Source organism: Odocoileus virginianus, chromosome 13 (assembly GCF_023699985.2).
Source record: "Odocoileus virginianus isolate 20LAN1187 ecotype Illinois chromosome 13, Ovbor_1.2, whole genome shotgun sequence".
NCBI lineage: Eukaryota > Metazoa > Chordata > Mammalia > Artiodactyla > Cervidae > Odocoileus > Odocoileus virginianus.
The window spans coordinates 55,091,303-55,110,793 of record NC_069686.1 but is presented as its reverse complement, the minus strand read 5'-3'; the positions used below and the strand labels follow the sequence as shown (position 1 = coordinate 55,110,793).

Below are 19,491 nucleotides of genomic sequence, written 5' to 3'. Positions count from 1 at the left end.
TTCTTACCAGCTTTGTCACATCATGTTTGTTATATTTTATCACTTTGAAGCAAATGCATTTATTTGAAACAGACTCTATAAGCAGATTGTATATTCATTTCACAAATTTTTAAGAGCACTTAATATGTTAAACACTTCTTCTAGACTCTTGAAATACAGCTCATGTTCCAGTTTGAGGAAGGGAGAGAGACAGATAATAAGCTTACAAAGGAATTAACATAGTCACTCTATTTAAGCATTTATAATCTTGTTGGAGACAGTATGCAAAAGTACTCTTCTTAGATCATTACTAAGGTATATATTTAAAATGTATCATTCCAAGTGTGGTATTCTATTTGAGAAAGATTTTAAAGTTAGTCTAAAATTTAATACCAGTTTATGAAGCACTAGCTTGGTGACCTTATTGACAGTACTGTTTCTTAGTTCATCTGGCTCTTAGAACTATGGTTGCTTGCAAGATAGGTTACTTGATGCAGTGTAGGGTTTGTTAAACTTAGAGAAAGTGTCATTTCTTTTCTCTCTGGGATCTTTAATGCCAACAAGACTAATAATTGGGAATTCCCTGATGGTCGAGTGGTTGGGACCCTGTGCTTTTACTACCGGGGGTATGTGTTTGATCCGTGATCAGGGAACTGAGATATCACAAAGCTGCACAGCGCAGCAAAAAACAAAACAAAAACAAATCACAAAATAACAACAGCAAAAAGAAAACTAGGGAGAGAAAACACAAGACTACTCTCAGTTGTCTCTGTCAGTGTAGAAGACAGAGTTGAAATGGGAACCTCCTCTTCTACTCCTGCTGTGCTGTGCTCAGTCGTGTCTGACCCTTGGGACCCCATGGACTGTAACCCTCCAGGCTCCTCTGTCTGTGGGATTTTCCAGGCAAGAATACTGGAGTGGATTGATCTTCCTGATGTACGGATCAAACCCCATCTCTTGCGTCTCTTGCATTGCAATATTACAGATGAATTCTTTACCACTGTGCCACCTGGGAAGCCCTACTCTTTTGCTAATTTTTGCTGTTATCTGTAAGATAGACATGTCAAATTGTTCTAGGCCAAATGCTGTAATGCAGCAAAGAGACTCTATTTCCAAATCCTGTTACCTTTTCATTTACTGAATATTTTTAATTGACAGAGTCTGTATCAGGAGTTAAATAAAAATAAAAAATATTTTATGTTTATTTAAGAAACAGTGTGTTTGGAGAATTGTACCTTGAATACAGATCATCTGAGAAACATTTGCAAAAACAGTTGAGGCATTTAGAACCACTTAAAAATGTAGAAAGAAAGCTGAGCACTGAAGAATTGATGCTTTTCAACTGTGGTGTTGGAGAAGACTCTTGAGAGTCCCTTGGACTGCAAGGAGATCAGTCCTGGGTGTTCACTGGAAGGACTGATGTTGAAGCTGAAACTCCAATACTTTGGCCACCTGATGCGAAGAGCTGACTCATTGGAAAAGACCCTGATGCTGGGAAAGATTGAGGGCAGGAGGAGAAGGGGATGACAGAGGAAGAGATGGTTGGATGGCATCACCGACTCAATGGACATGGGTTTGGGTGGACTCCGGGAGTTGGTGATGGACAGGGAGGCCTGGCGTGCTGCGGTTCATGGGGTCGCAAGGAGTCGAACACGACTGAGCAACTGAACTGAACTGAACTGAAAAATGTACATCTTTAGAGTATGGTTAGACAGACCTGAATTTAATTCTGTTGTCTACCACTCAATTATTTTATATCTCAACTTCTAGAAAAGTTCCTTTAAAATTCCGCTTTATAAAGTTTTGTGAGGACTAATGAGAAATATAAGTTGACCTGCTCTGGACATGATAAGTAAGAACTGATAAGAGGAAGCTATTTTTCTATCTATTATTCTAGTTAAGATTTTTAGTAGTTTTTGGTGTTAGGTGACTCAAGTAGTAAGGGGAAACAATTTAGCAAATTTGTATACATATTACACATGTGATTATCTGTTCATTGTCTGTCTTCCCCATTAGACTGACTGATCATTGAGAATAGAGATTTTGTTTCTATTCACTGTTATATCCCCAGGACCTAGAACAGTACCTGACACAATAGGAGCTCAATATGTGCATCTTAAATGAATGAATGAAACGGAATGGGAGATAATCTTTTAGCTGAGAGAGGTCTGTTTTTATGACATTTAAATGTTAAATATCATAATGTGCCAGTGCTATCTGATTACATTTCTAAACTTTAAACTTGTTCTTCCTGTCTTTGTACCTGAGTGGATCATTTGAGTTTCTTTTTTAAGTCTTGCATTTTGTTAAAATTATGCTGTATAAGCGTAGTGGTAAAAGGCTCTGTTTTGGGTGGTATCTGTGTCTATAGACCATTCACTTAAATTTAGCCAGTGTATATTATACTTGCTGTTTATATTTGTTTCTGTTTTTGCTGTATTCCAGAGTGAACCTCTATATGTTCCTGTGAAATTTCATGATCTTCCAAGTGAAAAACCTGAGAACACAAACATTGATACTGAAAAAAGTAAGCAAAACTTAGAATTTCATGACTTAGAAATGAATGAAAATTTTAGCTTTTCAGTCAAGCCGTTCCAAAACTTAGTGGTTCTGTGGGTTGCCCGAGATCACCTGGCAGGTCTTCTGTTCCATGTGGTATTGGCTCAACCTGTAGTTGTCTGGTAGTTTGACTGGAAATTTTCATTAATTCAGTGGAAATAGCTTCCAAAATACCAGAAATCTCTATGGTGTTATTATAAACATAGATTTATTTTTTAATGAACAATATCTTCTCTAACAAGGCCATCAAAGACGTTGATAGTGAATTATGGGAGTTTTGCTAGCTGTGAACATGATAAGGAAAGCCAGCTTCAGTGTAAGGTGCAGAACTTATCCATGATATTCTTTTCCAAGTAGTGGAATTGTAGAAGAATGTTCTGCATGCTTGACTAGGAAAATAATTCTCATAAATTGAATATCTATGAGGAAAAATCCAAATAAGGTTTTACTATAAATGCCGGGCTAGATGAGTTACAAGCTGAAATCAAGATTGCCGGGAGAAATAACAACCTCTGATATGCAGATGATACCACTCTAATGTCAGAAAGCGAAGAGGAACTAAAGAGCTTCTTGATGAGGGTGAAAGAGGAGAATGAAAAAGCTGGTTTAAAACTCAGTATTAAAAAAGTTAAGATCATGGCATCTTGTCCCATCACTTCATGGCAAATAGAAGGGGAGAAGATGGAAGCAGTGACAGATTTCCTCTTCTTGAGCTCTAAAATCATTACTAGGTCCTAGTCAGAGTCAAAGGTCCTAGTCAAAGCTATGTTTTTTCTAGTAGTCATGTCTGGATGTGAGAGTTGGACCAAAAAGAAAGCTGAGTGTGAAAGAATTGAAGCTCTTGAACTGTGGTGTTGGAGAAGACTCTTGAGAATACTTTGGACTGCAAGGAGATCAAACCAGTTAATCCTAAAGGGAATCAGTCCTGAGTATTCATTGGAGGGACTGATTCTGAAGCTGAAACTCCAGTACTTTGGCCACCTGATGCGAAGAACCAACTCACTGGAAAAGACCTTGATGCTGGGAAAGGTTGAAGGCAGAAGGAGAAGAGGGCCATAGAGGACGAGATAGTTGGATGGCATCAGCGATTCACTGGACAGGAACTTGAGCAAACTCTGGGAGATGGTGAGGGACAGGGAGGCCTGGCATGCTGCAGGCCATGGGGTTGCAAAGAGTTGGACATGACTTTGTGACTGAACAACATAAATGCTAAAGTAATATTCGTACTATATCCTGAATCAGGCAGATGTGTGTGTATACAGTTGAAACTTTATTTGAATATTGGTCTCATTTAAAAATCTTCAAAATGGTTTATAAATGGAAACATTTTTCCTGCAAACTCTTTTGAATAAGCAGAGCTGTCCCATATAATAATGTAACTGGTTTTTTTGGACTGTTCAAATGTGATCATAGATTTATTAAATTATATGCATTTATCATTATATTAAAACTTGTGACTTTTGTTGGGTGTGAGGGAAATGTTTAATGATTTTGTACTATACTTTTCCTTTTAAGTTCCCAAAAAGTCTCGTGTAAGATTTAGTAATATTATGGAGATTCGACAACTACCATCAAGCCATGCATTGGAAGCTAAGTTGTCTCGAATGTCATATCCTACTGTGAAAGAACAAGAATCCTTACTCAAAACTGTGGGGAAACTTACAGCAACTCAAGTAGCAAAAATTAGCTTTTTTTTTTGCTTTGTGGTAAGTCTTCTGTTTATGTTTGAAATATGAATTTTAAGACAGTATACATACCAACAATATACTATGGAAGTGTAAGACAATTTAGGTTGCTTAATCATAGCTAAACTTAGTTACCTGTCATCAGAGGGAAATTAAGAGTATTAAAGTTAATAAATACTAGTCATATGTGAAAGAATTTAATAAATACTGTACATTGCAACTACTCATATATATTTAGAATTTGAATAATGAAGTTATACTATGATATATGTTAATACAAATGCTAGTAAATATCCATGTAAGAGTTTGCATTGACTGCATTGATTTCTTCAAATAATTGCTTTTGTAGTTTTACTTTAAATTCGTATGTGTGCTGTCACTTCAGTTGTGTCTGATTCTTTGCGAACTTACAGACTGTAGCCCACTAGGCTCCTCTGTCCATGGGATTTTCCAGGCAAAGAATACTGGAGTGGGTTGCCATTTCCTTTTCTAGGGGATCTTCCCAAGCCAGGGATCAAACCCGGGTCTCTTATGTCTGCTGCTTTGACAGGCGGGTTCTTTACCACTAGTGCCACCTGGGAAGCCATATAAATGTGGTCAAAATTTTACAAGCATTCATAGTAAACATTTTTTCAGAATATTTTATTATAGCTTCTCAATTATTTTGATATAGAAACCAAAAAATATGCTTAATGTTTCACATAAAAAATTCATTTAGCAAATAAAATATTATTTTAGGCTAATCTTGGGTTAGAAAACTTGTCTGAGTTAGTAAAAACTCTTGATTTACAGTTTAAAAATGAATTTTAATGCTCAACCTATTCCAAGGTTGTTTTGTATGAATCTTTAGGATTTAAATATATACTGAGCATTTAAAAACACTAGGTAGTGATGCAGTGCTAATGTCAATATTATTGGCCTGATTATTAGATTTTTTTTTTTACATTACAGTTTTACTTCATATATACTGCATAGCCAATTTTTCACCATCCTCTGCCTGAATAACCTCTGTTTTAGTGATACCTTGATTAATATATTCAGGAATGCAAATCAAAGAATTTTGGGGAGTTGTAATATGGTAACTACACATGTAATAAGGTTAACTTAAGGGCTCATGTATTTAGATTATGCTATTATGATTTCTGTTACCTTGTTTTAAATGTGTAAGGCAAGACTGAAATTAATTAATTTTATCTCTTAACTTTTAAAGGAGACATGAGGTGAAATGCAAAGAATCTATATAGTAAAAGTTTAAAAGGGGGAGGGAGATGAGAACCAGATTAAACAGATAATGTCTGTATGGGGGCAAACCGACTGTGGAATGGGTTGATTATGTCAGGAACTTCCACTGAAAGGAAGCACGCAGTTTATCTCTAGACAGTTTGACAGAAGGGAAGAAGGAAACCTTTCTGATTTACACAGCTTGTTGGCTATTAAAAAGAAGTATTTCTCTTTATTGATAAAGTTAAGTTTTCCCAACTCAAAACTGAGAGAATAAATTTCATAGGCAGTAAGACATTGTTCCGTATAGCAGATTTACAGGTAGATATGCACCGATAATAACCTTTTAGAAAGATTGAAGTAAAATATACATATCATAAAGCTTACTATTTTAATGATTTTTAAGTATACAGCCCAGTGGCATTAAGGACATTCACACTGTTTTACAAACATCTCCAGTGCCTGTCAGGAGAACTTTTTTCATCTTGCAAAACTGAAACTCTATACCCATTAAATGATAACTCCCCTTTCCCACCTCCCTCAGCCACTGACAGCTACCATTTTATTTTTTGTCTCTATGAGCTTGACTGCTCTGAGTACCTCATTTAAATAGAATTATACAACATTTTCCCTCTTGTGACTGGCTTATTTCACTTCATAATTTAATAAATTATTCTTCAAAGTTTATCTTTGTAGCATGTGTCAGAATATTTTTCTTTTTAAGGCTATATAAAAGTCCATTCTGTGTATATACCACATTTTGTTTGTCTGTTCATCCATTGATGTACACTTGGATTACTTTCACTTTTAATAGTCTTTTTTGAAAAATCAACCTTAAGTAAATTATTAATATAAGAGCAGGGAGCTATGTTAATCTTGAGTAAAGGCATTTCTGTAGGAAGTCAGAGTAGTATAGTCCAGGAATTCAACTTTTTAGAAACCTGACTCAATAGAGTGATAACCTTAGTTGAGGTCTAGAGCAGTGCTATTCAGTAGAAATATAATGTGAGCCTCAAATATAGGTCATATATGTATTTTTAAATTTTCTAGTAGACATGTTAAAAAAAGAAAGTTATTTTTTTTCTTGTATCCTTATTTGAGAATTATTTGAAATTTTAGATGTTTTAGAATTTTGCCAACCATAAATGAGTTTTTGTATTCCATCAACTCTGGGGCCCATAATGAGGCTTTGTGTTTAGTATGATGTCTTTCATCCTTGGCCTTTGAAACACTTTATGGGCCTTAATTAATTCTTTGTTTTTCTTTTACTAGAGTATAATTACTTTACAGCGTTGTGTTAGCTTCTGCTGTGCAGTGAGCCAGCTGTATGTACACACATACCCCTCTCTCTTGAGCCTCCCTCCCATTCGCTGCACCCCACTCCTCTGGGTCATCCAGAGCACTGAGCTGAGATCCCTGTGCTGTGTGGCGGCTTCCCGCTAGCTGTCTGTTTTACACGTGTTAGAGTATGTACGTCAGTCCTAACCTCCAGTTCGCCCCACCCTCCTTCCTGCTGCATCCACAGGTCCGCTCCAAGTCTGCATCTCAGTTTCCACCCTGCACGTAGGTTCATTGGTACCGTGTTTCTAGATTCCGTATTATTCGTCAATATATGATATTTGGTTTTCTCTTTGTGAGTTAATTCACTCTGTGTGACAGACTCTAGGTCCATCCACACCACATAAGTAAAGTTAATTTTAATACTATATTTTTATTTAATACACCGTATGTAAAACACTTCAACATACTATTGATATAAAGATGATTGATGAGATAGTTTGCATTCTTTTTTTGTACTAAAATCTTCTAAACATTTAAATTTTTAAATATTTCTTTTTCTATTTCATTTCAATTTCTGTTTTTATTTCAATTTCTAAACATTTCAGTTCAAGCTAGCCACGTTTCATTTGCTTAATAGTGACATGTGGCTACTGGCTAGTGTATTGGACATTGCAGTTCAAAAGGAGTTAATAATTACTGTATTTGCCAACCCTCCTTTAATTCTTTTGTCTCATTAGGGCTTATGGTGTTACAGCTTTTTTTCTGTAAAATATAATTTAGGTCTCACAGGCTTTTACGTTAGTTTTAAAATTAATTACCACTCATGAAATAATGAAGTATTATATAAATTATTTGTGATAGCTCGATTATTAGTAAGTGGTTATCCTCAACTCTGAAATAATGAAGAGAAACATTTTAACAATAATTTTTACTGGAGGGTAATTGAGATGGTCTTCCTTTGTGATGAGGCTGCCTTGAGTTTGAGAGCCAGAGAATGGAGTTTGGGGAGAACTGGAGAGTGGGAAGGTTTTTCTGGAAAGAGTTCATAGCTAATGAGTAGTTAGAATCTTTTGAGTTTCTACCATCTAAATGGTCTGATTAAATTTCTTTATCTTGCATTAGCAGAGAGCAGTGAGATTGTTTGGAAAATGAGCACAGTATTTAAGTATTAAAGTGGTAAGGAAAGTAGGTCAAGAAAGCTAATTATCACCTGATAAGCATTACCTATTCTTGCAGAAAATCTCCAAAAGATAATTAAAGGGCAGAGTCTTCTGCTTCTTGTTTAGTGCGTCAACTGCAAGCAATTGTGGCTCCTGTTGCCACATATATTTGATATTGCCCATCATACCAGTTGCTAACCTCATTTTCTTATTTAGATAGTCACGTGAAATTAGGATGTCAGAAGACTACAGATGGAATCAGAGTCTCTGCTGTGCTTTCAGTCTGGCTTTAGCTTTGAGTACAGTGTAGACTGAATGGAGACTTCTAGGCTCTCAACCATCTGCTGCCTCTTAGCAGTGCACTAAGATCATCTGTCTATACTGCTTCTTTGAAATATAAATGCTGATAATCATACCATTCACTTAACTAAAAGTTCTGAAAGAGATCAGGAGATGTCCCTCCTTAACAGAGACAAGTCATTGTCCAGCAGAACATGATTATCCAGTCCTTCTGTTTAAGCAACAGAAAACAGGTAGACAAGCAGTTAATTTACTTAGACCAACAATCTGCTTCTTAATGTATGCTACATTAGGGACACTCATGTACATGAGTCCCAGGAGGCACATGCTAAAATGTTCTTGGTAGCATTGTTTGGCATAGTCAAAAAATGTCCATCAACAGAAAATGGATAAGTTGTTGTAAATTGCATTAGAATATCTGAATGCAGTGAAAGTAACTTTATATGCACATACACACAAACATCAGGCTTCATCAAAAGAGGACTTATTTCTTATTCTTTAAATCAAAATGGGCCCAGCATTGGGAATATAAGGATACTCTAGCCTTGATGAGCAAAAGGGAAGAAAGAAGGGGAAAAAAATTCCCATAACTGGAAAACCTCCTTTATTATATCCAAAGTTATGAGAACTTTTGGTATTATGTCTCAAAACTGAGAATCAGAGAAACAATCACAGTTAGCCAGTAAATTCACAGTATTCTTGGACATTCTAAAATTTCCAAAGTGAATACAGCCTTTTGTCTGTATCAGTCTGGCTAGTTTCATCCCCTTAAGCATCACCTGTTTGATCGATTTCCCTTAAATTTGATTTAGATAAATTTAATACTATCAGTGCTTAGATAAATCAAATTTCAATGTTGATTTGATATTCAATTTATCCTAATATTTAAAGAAGCCTGAAAAGTGCTAATTTTTAACCAATTTGTTCATTTCTTAAGGAAAATTGGATAGCAAAGATTTTTGGTCTGATATAAGTGTTTGTCTTCTTTTTAGGCCTGTGATTTTTCAATGCAAAACAAAATAGAAACTTCTTATAATAGTATTTAGTGGGAGAAAAGAAGGAGGGGACTCTAAATTATAATGCCAAATACAAATAAGTAAATAATTAGGTTTCATTATTTTCTGTTTCTTCAGTGGTTTTTGGCAAATTTGTCATATCAAGAAGCACTTTCAGACACACAAGTTGCTATAGTTAATATTTTGTCCTCAACTTCTGGTAAGAAATTTGTCTTATCTGTATTATAACTCAAGGCCTATTTCTGATACATATGTGTACATATAAATATTTTTATCTTGTTATGAATTATTTCATTCTTTTTAACATATATTAATGTATTATAACTATTACTTAATCTTTAAGTTTAGTACCATAACCTTGTACTGTTTATATTCCTTCTAATACTTTACAGTATTTTCTATGCAACAAAAATACATTGTATATAAAGTTTTACAGGCTGAGCCTTTGTATTGTAGCTATCTTTCCTTCCACATATTCTTTCTAAGGATATTTTTTTCGACCCTTTGGCTAAATGTGGTTGCTTATTTCAGATCTATAATTTGCCCTATGAAAGGTGTTTTATTTTTAAAATTGAATCACCTTCCAGGTCTAGAAGATAAAAAAAGGATTTTTGAGCTGTAAAAGTAACTTTAGCACACATGCTTGATTATGATGAGGTCAGAATGTTACTCTGAATGCTGAGTCTAACTCTCTTAGTAGTTTTAAAGTAAATAGGACTGTACTTGATCTGTGAGATAAACAGTTTAATTTGGAGACTGTTTCCATGTATGATCTTTGAACATTTTAGCCTAGGTAGCTGTAGTTGTATTCTTAGTCATTTAAAAATAACAAGATTTAAAAGTTAGGTAATAAGTAATTTACTTATTTAAGCAATCAAGTTGGTAATAAATAATTTTGACAGTATTTATTTAAGGGAATGTATCTTTTTAAAAATCTTTTTCTTTCCACAGGACTTTTTACCTTAATCCTTGCTGCAATGTTTCCAAGTAACAGTGGCGATAGATTCACTCTTTCTAAACTTTTAGCTGTAATCTTAAGGTAAGAATATAGTATAATAGCTAGTTTGTTCTTCTTAAAAATGCAGTGTTTAAAGCATTTCTCGTAGTGATAGAGGAGTGTTTATATTATAATATATAGGCAGAGAAAGATGAAGATAAAAGAAGGTTTTAAATGAACATCAGCTCTGCATCACATCCTTGGCTAGTTTTAGTTTTCAAAACCTTCCTAGGGTATGTAACTGAAGGGAAGATCTTAAAGGGGCTTTGGTTCCCATTCATGAGACTATGAACTTAACTAAGTATTGTACTGACATTCATGTTTAACTACATGTTATTCACCCTCATAACCTCCCAAGTTTCTGTTTCCTTTTGCTAAAGCAAGCTTCCCTTTTTGTTTAGTTTTTAGTTTTTACTTCTCCCATTTATAGAAATCTAACATGCAGTCTTCTCTGATTGTCTCAGCCTTAATCTTTTAGTTATTTTCTGTATAAACCATCTGGCAATTTTGTATTACTATTTGTGATAAAGTACATAAGTACCATTAGTAACTAATTTAAATCTTTTCTTTTTATTTAACTTTGTATTTATTTGTCTTGTCTTCCCTAGGAGATTGTAAACCATTGAAGGCTAAATCCTTGTTTCTGCTTCTTTGTGTTATCAAAGGCCTAGCATAGGGCTTTGCTTACAGTCAGTACTCAAAAAAGATATATTGATTTGATGAAACTCTTGTTTTTGTAAGAGAAAATCAGAAATCAGAGAAGGTACCAAAATAATTTACCAGAAAGATTAGTTTTTTGAGCTATCAGAGCTGGCTTCGAATTAGAGCTCTGTTTTCCCCTGGCCACTTCCCCTTAACTCTCTGAGAGGATTTCCTTGATGATGAAATGATGATAGTATCATCTAATTTACAGTTTTGTTTTAAAGTTTGGAAGGATCTATATAAAAAGTGATTCTTATAGAGACTGGTTCTTGATAGTCACATAAGTGGTGTTTCTCTCTTTTAGATACAAGGGCAAATTGACAGTGGTAGTTTTCATGGGTGGTCTGATTGAGCCAGCTGATTTACCATTTAGACTTCATGGATGCTAGAAATTTATTCTTTTACATGACTGGCTCATGATTTAGCTAGATGAATTTTTACACTACGAAAATACAGTATATTTATATTAGGGAAGTAATGAGGTTTATCCAGCTTTGTTCACAATTCATGCCTATTTCTAACTTTTCTTTGCATTGTCTCAATAAAAGTAGAAAGATGCACAGAAATAGAAAGACAATATAAGGCTCCATGAGGACGGGAATCGCATCTCTCTTGTTCATTGCTTAACCCAAACTATTGCTCAATAAGCAACAGTCGAATGAAGAAATAACCTCTGATTTCTCTGCCTCCTTTTGGTGGTCTTATTTTATCCATTAAAATGATGGAATTATTTATTTAAATATTTAATAATAATTTTATTATTAATTTTGATTTTACCTGGTGGCTTAGTGATAAAGAACCCGCGTGCCAATGCAGGAGATGCAGGTTTGATCCCTGGGTTAGGAAGATCCCCTAGAGTAAGAAATGGCAACCCACTCCAGTATTCTTGCCTGGGAAATACCATGGACAGAGGAGCCTGGTGGGCTGCAACCCATGGGGTTGTACAGTCAGACACAACTTAGTGACTAAACAACCATAATAATAGCAAGAGTTATTACTATTGCTAGGTTTATATGGGTTTAATACACATACATTTAAAAAAAAAAGATTGAAGGAGGGATGACAAATTGACTTTTACCTAATGAAAGGCAGAAGATAGCATAGCAAGTTAAGAACACTAGACTCTGGAAGTAGACTGCCTGCGTTTCAGTCCTAGCTATGTGATTTTGGTCAAGTTACTTCATTTTTTTGTGCGTTAGTTTTCTCATGTGTAAAATGGGAATGGTAATGATAATAATACCTTCCTTATAAGGTAATGTCAGTCATTTTATGTGGATTAAATTAATACAACTACAGCACTTATACTGGTATTATTCAGTATTAATTAAATCATGAATTCTTTGATGGTTTGACCTAAAGTTAAGATTAGTCTTTATTGCTTGTAAATAACTTTGATCTTTATGATTAGTCTTTTAAAGGAATTTATTATGTTACTCATCAGTAATGACTGTTATTTCTCATAGCATTGGAGGTGTTGTGCTGGTAAATCTGTCAGGATCTGAAAAATCTCCTGGAAGAAACACAATAGGTAAGTATCTGACTCTGAATTCTTCCTGTTAGAATATACAAGAAAGACCTGTGCATATCATCGTGCGTGTGCACATACACACATGTGCATGTATATGCACACGTGTGCACACACATACACACAGGGTGGGCACTAATAAGGTTTTATTTAAAAAGTTTTTCCTTTGGAAATAATGTAAGAAAATTAAAAAATAGAACACAAAACTCTCATATAACCTTCACTCAGATTCTCTTAACTGTTTATAACATACATAGCTACAGTACAGGTTTAAAAATCAGGAATTAACAGCTGTTACAGTCATTTTTATTTAGTTTGTAGGTTCTTTTCAAATTTCACCATTTTTTCCCACTAATGTTCTTTTTCTGGTCCAGGATCATTTGTTGCATTTAGATATCATGTCTCCTTGGTTTTCTTTTAATCTCTGACTATCCCACTGTCATTTTTTGTCCTTCATAACTTTAATATTTTTGGAGAATACTGTCCACTTTTTTTGTAGAATGTCCTTCAATTAATTTTTCTGGTATTTCTTTATGGTTAAACATATATTGTGCATTTTTGATAAGAATACCATGGAAGTGATACTGTGTCCTGACAAATCCATCATATCAAGAAGGCTCATGATATGTATTTGTTCTGTTACTAATGACATTAATTCTAAAGTGGTGTCTGTCAGGTTGCTCTAGTGTAGCTCCTAGTTTTTCCCTGTGTAAGTAATCAGCATTTTGTTAGAGATATGGAGACTATACAGATATCCTGCCCATCATGCTTGCAGCCACTAATTTTGTCATTCACTTCTGATTTTTACCTGAAACAATTACTACTATGGTAAGCACTTAGTTTTTGATCCATTGTTTAGATTTAGCAGAAGAATCCAGCTTCCTTGGTTTCCTTCTGTATACTTTCTTTAGATATTTAAAGTCCACTGAATAGAATAATGCTTTCTAAACTATTCCTGGATAGTGCCCAGGGAGCTGTGTCTCTTGAACTGTCTTAGCTCTTTCTCACCTAGAGTAGCTCTGTATGTTTAAAACAATGTATGTGTTTTGTGTGTGAGATTTTGTTGACAGACTTTCCTTTATAGCACTAATAAATAGATTTATTGAAACGTTGAACTTTTGGATAATTGATTTAAAGTATTGAATGTGGTCACTTGGCAAATAGCACCTTATTATAGGTGTTTTTAAAGGCTTACTTAAATGTTTTTGAGAGTGAGTTAATATATAAAAGAGAATCAATATTCATTATGCAGGAAGGAACTGCTAGTCATACATTATGTTAGATATTTTAGAACATTAAAAAGTATAAATTATGTGTTTGCAGTTGTCAAGTTTTTTCTTTTAATCGATATATATGATTGACAAAATGAAACCCCTAGAGAATAAAATCATACTACATTCAGCTGTAGTATTAAATTGTCTAAAATAGAAGACAAGCAGGATGGCAGTTCAGTGGAGTAGAAAGAGGATGCTTGGTGACAGTGTGGGACTTTAAAAGAGTCTTGAAGATGGTGGTAGAATGTGTATTAAAATGATACATGGCAGAGGGGAGAACAATATAGATAGCCTAGAGTGGGACGAAAACATTGTTAAGTTGGCTATATTAGGTTTCAAAATTGTTTATGTAGGGGAAGATAGGAAGTATGCACTTCAAAATTAAATACGAAAGTGTGGTATTATAACATGTATAACTGATTGGTTAAATCATCAAGATGAATGATTTTGTATTTGTTGGTTTATACTTTAAAGTCCTTCCTGTATTCCTGGAGGACATGGATAAGGTGGGTTATACTTTATCTTTTCATATTTGAATAGCACTCATTTCTTGAAATAGGACCTGACTGTGTCAGATTTTAATTAAGTATGTGTTGAATGAGTTCATGAACAAATACTTTATTATATTGACTTTTACAGGTTCCATTTGGTCTCTTGTTGGAGCCATGCTCTATGCTGTTTATATTGTTATGATTAAGAGAAAAGTAGACAGAGAAGATAAGTTGGATATTCCAATGTTCTTTGGTAAGAATATGTTTAACTTGTTGAGGCTATGTACTCTGAATGATTAACTTAGGGTTTTGTTTTTGTTTTTTGGAGGGAATAGGGAAGACTCCCTTCCCACTCCCCCATGTAATTCTTTAAAACTGTTAGACTTTAAAGATTATGAAGTCCACTCTCAGTGTTTTTCTCTTGTCTTGGTTCTGCATAATTGTGGACCTGGAGGAAATGTTCACTCTCCCAATGTGAGGTAAAAGAAATTCTTCTAATGTACCTTTTTCAAATTAATATCTTTAACCTGTAAATGAGATGTTTTCCTCATTGATATCACTGGTTATACTGTTATAAGCATGTGAGGGTTTACCTATTGTGTTATACATTTTGCCATTTTTGAATTGTTAGAAGCATAGGATTGGGGAAACTGCCCAAAAATGATGTCTAATACTAGGTTCTGTCTATGAGCTAATTTTTACTAAAAATTATAGGTCATTTGTACTTTAAGACTCAGACTCTTTTATGACATAGATTTTTAAATTACCCAGTTACAGTTTCTGGCATCAATTCTTAATTTTGGTAAATGCCTAATATAATTTATAAATTCTTATTTGCCTGAAATGAGCTCAGTAAAGAAGTCCGATATCTAGGATTACAAAAGAAGAGTACATTGACATGGTATGTTCCAATATCAATAGATAATGGAGCCTAGGGATGAGAATTCAAAGTACAGCTTACAGGAAACCAGGGAGACCTGGACTCTAGCTGTTGTAACTTCATTTATCTCATACTCATATGAAAATGAGGAGATTAGACTAGGTTAGTAGCTGATTTATGAAGGATCCTGGGAAGATTGGAAGGAAGTGGAGTTGCATGTGTGAGTTTGGTTCGCAGACTGCTCTGCTGCTTCTACTGAAGCAATTCTGCTTTGTTGTTTTTTTAGCATTATAAATTAATTTCTAGAAATGATTTTTCTACTAAAAGTTTGAATATCTGCACGTAGTGATTAACAAAAATAAAACCTTTGAAAACCCACCAGACTGGGTGATCACTCAAGTCCTTTTAAGTAGAGAATTCCTAAGTATACCTTAAATATGAAGATAATTTTAATGACATCTTATTTTGAAGTCATAGGAAAGTCCATCTGGAATGAATTGAAATGCTAATATTTTGCAGGTTTTTTTTTTTTTTTTTTTTAAAGATTGGCAGCTTTGAAGAAAAATCGCTTCTTTACTCTTACTGGAGAGTATATGTAGACATGCCATGATATGTAAAGCGATATGAATTTGACCTGGGCTGTAGAATAGACAGAATTAGAGAAGAAGTAGTTAGAATTGGGATGTGGAAAGTTCTTTGGGCATCACGGTGTGAGCAGAGCATAGTAGGCAATAGTGAGTAGATCCAGTGTGCTGGAGCATTCAGTTGAGCAAAGAGGAGAAGCGTATGGAGCGTATGAGACTCTGCAGAACTGGTGAAGTGATTTGGACCTTTCATCTCTAGATCCAAAGGTTGTCACTTCATGTGGAATTTCACAGGCTTCAAGTTCAGGGAACAAGAAGAGATCTGCTTCTTGATAATGCCAAAGTGAAAGTGAAGTTGCTCAGTTGTGTCCGACTCTTTGCGACCCCGTGGACTATAGCCTACAAGGCTCCTCCATCCATGGGATTCTCCAGGCAAAAATACTGGAGTGGGTTGCCATTTCCTCCTCCAGGGGATCTTCCTGACCAGGGATCGAACTCAGGTCTCCTGCATCACAGGCAGACGCTTTACCCCAAAGTCTGGTGTTTTAACTACAACGATTTTTTAATGTTATACAAGCCTTTTGTGTGTGTGTTGTTTATTTTTATCACTAGGTATCTTAAGTCGGTTTTCCTGGAAGCAGGATATGAGACAGTAATTTGGTGTGGGAGATTCATGGAAAGGGTGCTCTGCAGGAAAGACTGACAAGGGAGAGAAAGAAACAGACCAGAGAGGGGGCGAGAACCATGTGATCTCTCTGGTGCAGCTGAGGCTTGGCCAGCTTGTCATAGGTCCCTGGGCAGGGAGCATAGGGGAGCAGAGGCAGTCCTCAGAGTTGTCCTAGCCTAGAGCCGTTAGGGTTTGATTGCAGAGGGTGTGGAGTGGGGAGAGGGTGGGAAGACAGACTTGGTTGCTCGCTCTCCAAGACAGTCCTTCAGAGAAGGCAGTACTGTAAGTCTTAGTGGCAGATAGAATGGGCGTTCCAGCCCGATTACAATTTAACTAGGCATCCTAAATACAAGTTTATTATTTAGCAGCAAATATATAAAATATATATCTACTGTAATTTAATTTTCTTTTAGGAAAGCTCTATAATTACCTTTGGATCTCACGGTGAAATTGTGATGTAAATTGTATAGAAAGTCCAATAAAAACTACTATAAAATTATAACATTTGTGTCTTTACATTTCCATGTGTGTAGTCATATATAAGCTCACATTTCTATATTTAAAATAGTAGTTAGCATTTGTTGACTGTTTACTCATGCCATGTATTGTGTTATATTTTTGTCTAATCTTCCTAGTAACCTAATTAAATTTTATTTTATACTTATAGATTGGAAAACCGAGGTTTGCAAGAGGTTAGCATGTTGCCTAAAGATTACAGTAGGAGTGAATGGTAGAGTGGGACTGGATCTCAGGGCAGTCAGACTGCAAAGCATGCACTTAACCGCTAAATGGTATACCCTTCCTTTCTTTACACACAGTCCATGCTTAGTTCATACTTACATAGCTATTTGTGTGTGTATGTAATCTCACAGACCAGCTTATGAGCTCTAGGAAGGCAGGAAACAAGAATTTTATCTTTTTTTGGAACCTTCCTCCATTACCCCTAGCATAGCATGGGTGCTTTAAACATAAATAGAGATTGAATCAGAGAGTAAACAGTGTATGTAATTCCTCATAATAATTTACGCTGAACACATGTGCACACACATATGCACAAGTTACTCCTTCTAAGTTCCAGGACACTCTATTATCATAATCTTAGGTTGACAGCCAATCTTTTTGAATCACTGCCAATCTTTTTGAATCACTGTAAATATTTTTTCTTCAGTAGTTGCTCTATGCAGTAGGGATAGTTGAACCTTGAAGACTCTGTGATCCCCAGTCACTTGATGAAGTTTTTGCTTGTGTTCATCTCTCCGCAGGACTTAACTTAAAAACAAAAGTAACAGAACTTTCAGTTAAGGAAACCTAATGAAGCTCACTGTGGGAAACCTAATGTTTTCTGATTATAGAGCTGCAATTTTGAAAGATTGAAATAAATCACAGTTACTAACTTTTGTCTCTTTTATATGTGTTTAGGTTTTGTAGGTCTCTTTAATCTGCTGCTCTTATGGCCAGGTTTCTTTTTACTACATTATACTGGATTTGAGGACTTTGAGTTCCCCAATAAAGTAGTGTTAATGTGCATTGTCATTAATGGCCTTATTGGAACAGTGCTCTCAGAGTTCCTGTGGTTGTGGTATGTACTGTTTATTACCCCATGATTTATTAGTTATGAATTTATTGACTTTTGGCTAGTTTAAGCATTTCTATTTTTTCTGTCTTCTGATGGCCCTTCCTATGCACTTTCTCACCTTATACACTTACAGCTTAACACAGTAACTCCGTTAGAGCAGGAACTGTTTTTTTTTTAATTTTTGTGTTCCCATTGCATAGAGTAGTGGCTTGCATATAGAAGTTCATAAATCTTTGTTGAATGATTAGATGAATATGAATGACCTATATTTATAGAACTGCTGTATAAATTAAAGTGTTACGCAGATTAAAGGCATCATTTTCTAATGGACACTCACATTTAGGAGATGTGTATCCCAGGTATGCATATGTGAGTTCTAAGTGAGAATCTGGGAACTGCTTATTCAGGCGTCTTTGGAATGTCTGATTGTTCAGACTTTTGTTTTGTTTATTCTCAGGACTTATTTCATATGAGTGAGGCAGATATATAAACCCTAAGCTTTAGGGTTTGATTAATTTGAGATTTTAACATACTTTGATGTAATATCAACTATGTTGATATGTGATAATAATCTTAAAATAGTTTGAAGACAATATCATATATAGTGTTTAAGAAAACCTTCAAATATAGAGCTTAACACTTAGTTCTATTTCCATCTAATAGAAACTTAGAAACACAAATTGTACTTAACCTCCTGAATGAATTTTATTACATACCATTTAAAACTACTGATTAGTTTTCCCTTGCAAAAGACTGCAACAAAAACAGCCTTTTCCATGAAGTCCTGCTTAATGCTCTGCCTGCACTTCTCTCCCTTCTCCAATTAAGGAAGTATCTCTTTCCTTGATGTCCTCCACTCTCACTCCCTTTTATGTAGTACTTAAAGGTTTAGTTTATGTTGTAGTAATTCATGTAATTGAGTTTTCCTGATAGCTCAGACAATAAAGAATCTGTCTGCAGTGCAGGAGACCCAAGTTCAATTCCAGGGTCAGGAGGATCCCCTGGAGAAGCGAGTGGCTACCCAGTCCAGTATTCTTGCCTGGAGAATTCCAGAGACAAAGGAGCCTGGCAGGATACAGTCCGTGGGATTGCCAAGACTGAGCATGAGGTTGTTAGGCTGAATAACACACACACACACAATGTATGTAATTATCTTAAATTCCTTTGTTGATCTAAAACCCTTTGGTATCAAAAACTATTTCCTCATTTTCTACAAATTATTTTAGGTGCTCATTTTTTTTTTTTTAAACCAGAAGGACTTGCTTTTTTAATGTGTTAATATGTATCATATGTCTTGTTCTTTTATCCTGTCACTTCTTTTGTTACATCATTTCTCATGTCTCTTTCCACTCTTGGTTCTGGGCTGATGAAACTACTTACTGGTGATGTTTTGAGGGTACTTGGTTGAGCCATAAGGAATTGTTGATCTTCAGCCATTTTTGATGGCTGTTTGAGAGGGTTCAACTCAGTGAACCCTATGCTTTAAATGATTATGCACTCACTGTATTTTAATAGAAGTTTATATTCTGTACTAAGTTTAGTTTAAATTAGAAAATTTCAAAGCAAAGAGTTCTTACATATTTGAAAGAAATAA

The 19,491-nt window shown here is 35.0% G+C and overlaps 1 protein-coding gene across 3 annotated transcripts in view; it reads left to right on the top strand.

Annotated features, from left to right (window-relative positions):
- The window catches only part of SLC35F5 (solute carrier family 35 member F5), a 37,618-nt gene that overhangs the window by 6,914 nt on the left and 11,213 nt on the right, over positions 1–19,491 (top strand). Inside the window, exons 6-12 of one of the 3 annotated variants that reach the window (XM_020905444.2) lie at positions 2,425–2,506; positions 4,054–4,244; positions 9,319–9,400; positions 10,153–10,240; positions 12,364–12,428; positions 14,339–14,443; positions 17,741–17,900. In XM_020905444.2, the coding sequence (XP_020761103.2) occupies positions 2,425–2,506; positions 4,054–4,244; positions 9,319–9,400; positions 10,153–10,240; positions 12,364–12,428; positions 14,339–14,443; positions 17,741–17,900 (773 nt within the window). Of the gene's footprint in view, positions 1–2,424; positions 2,507–4,053; positions 4,245–9,318; positions 9,401–10,152; positions 10,241–12,363; positions 12,429–14,338; positions 14,444–16,988; positions 17,636–17,740; positions 17,901–19,491 lie in introns of those variants that run through there. The other 2 variants (XM_020905462.2, XR_002316157.2) reach the window with 2 other exon arrangements.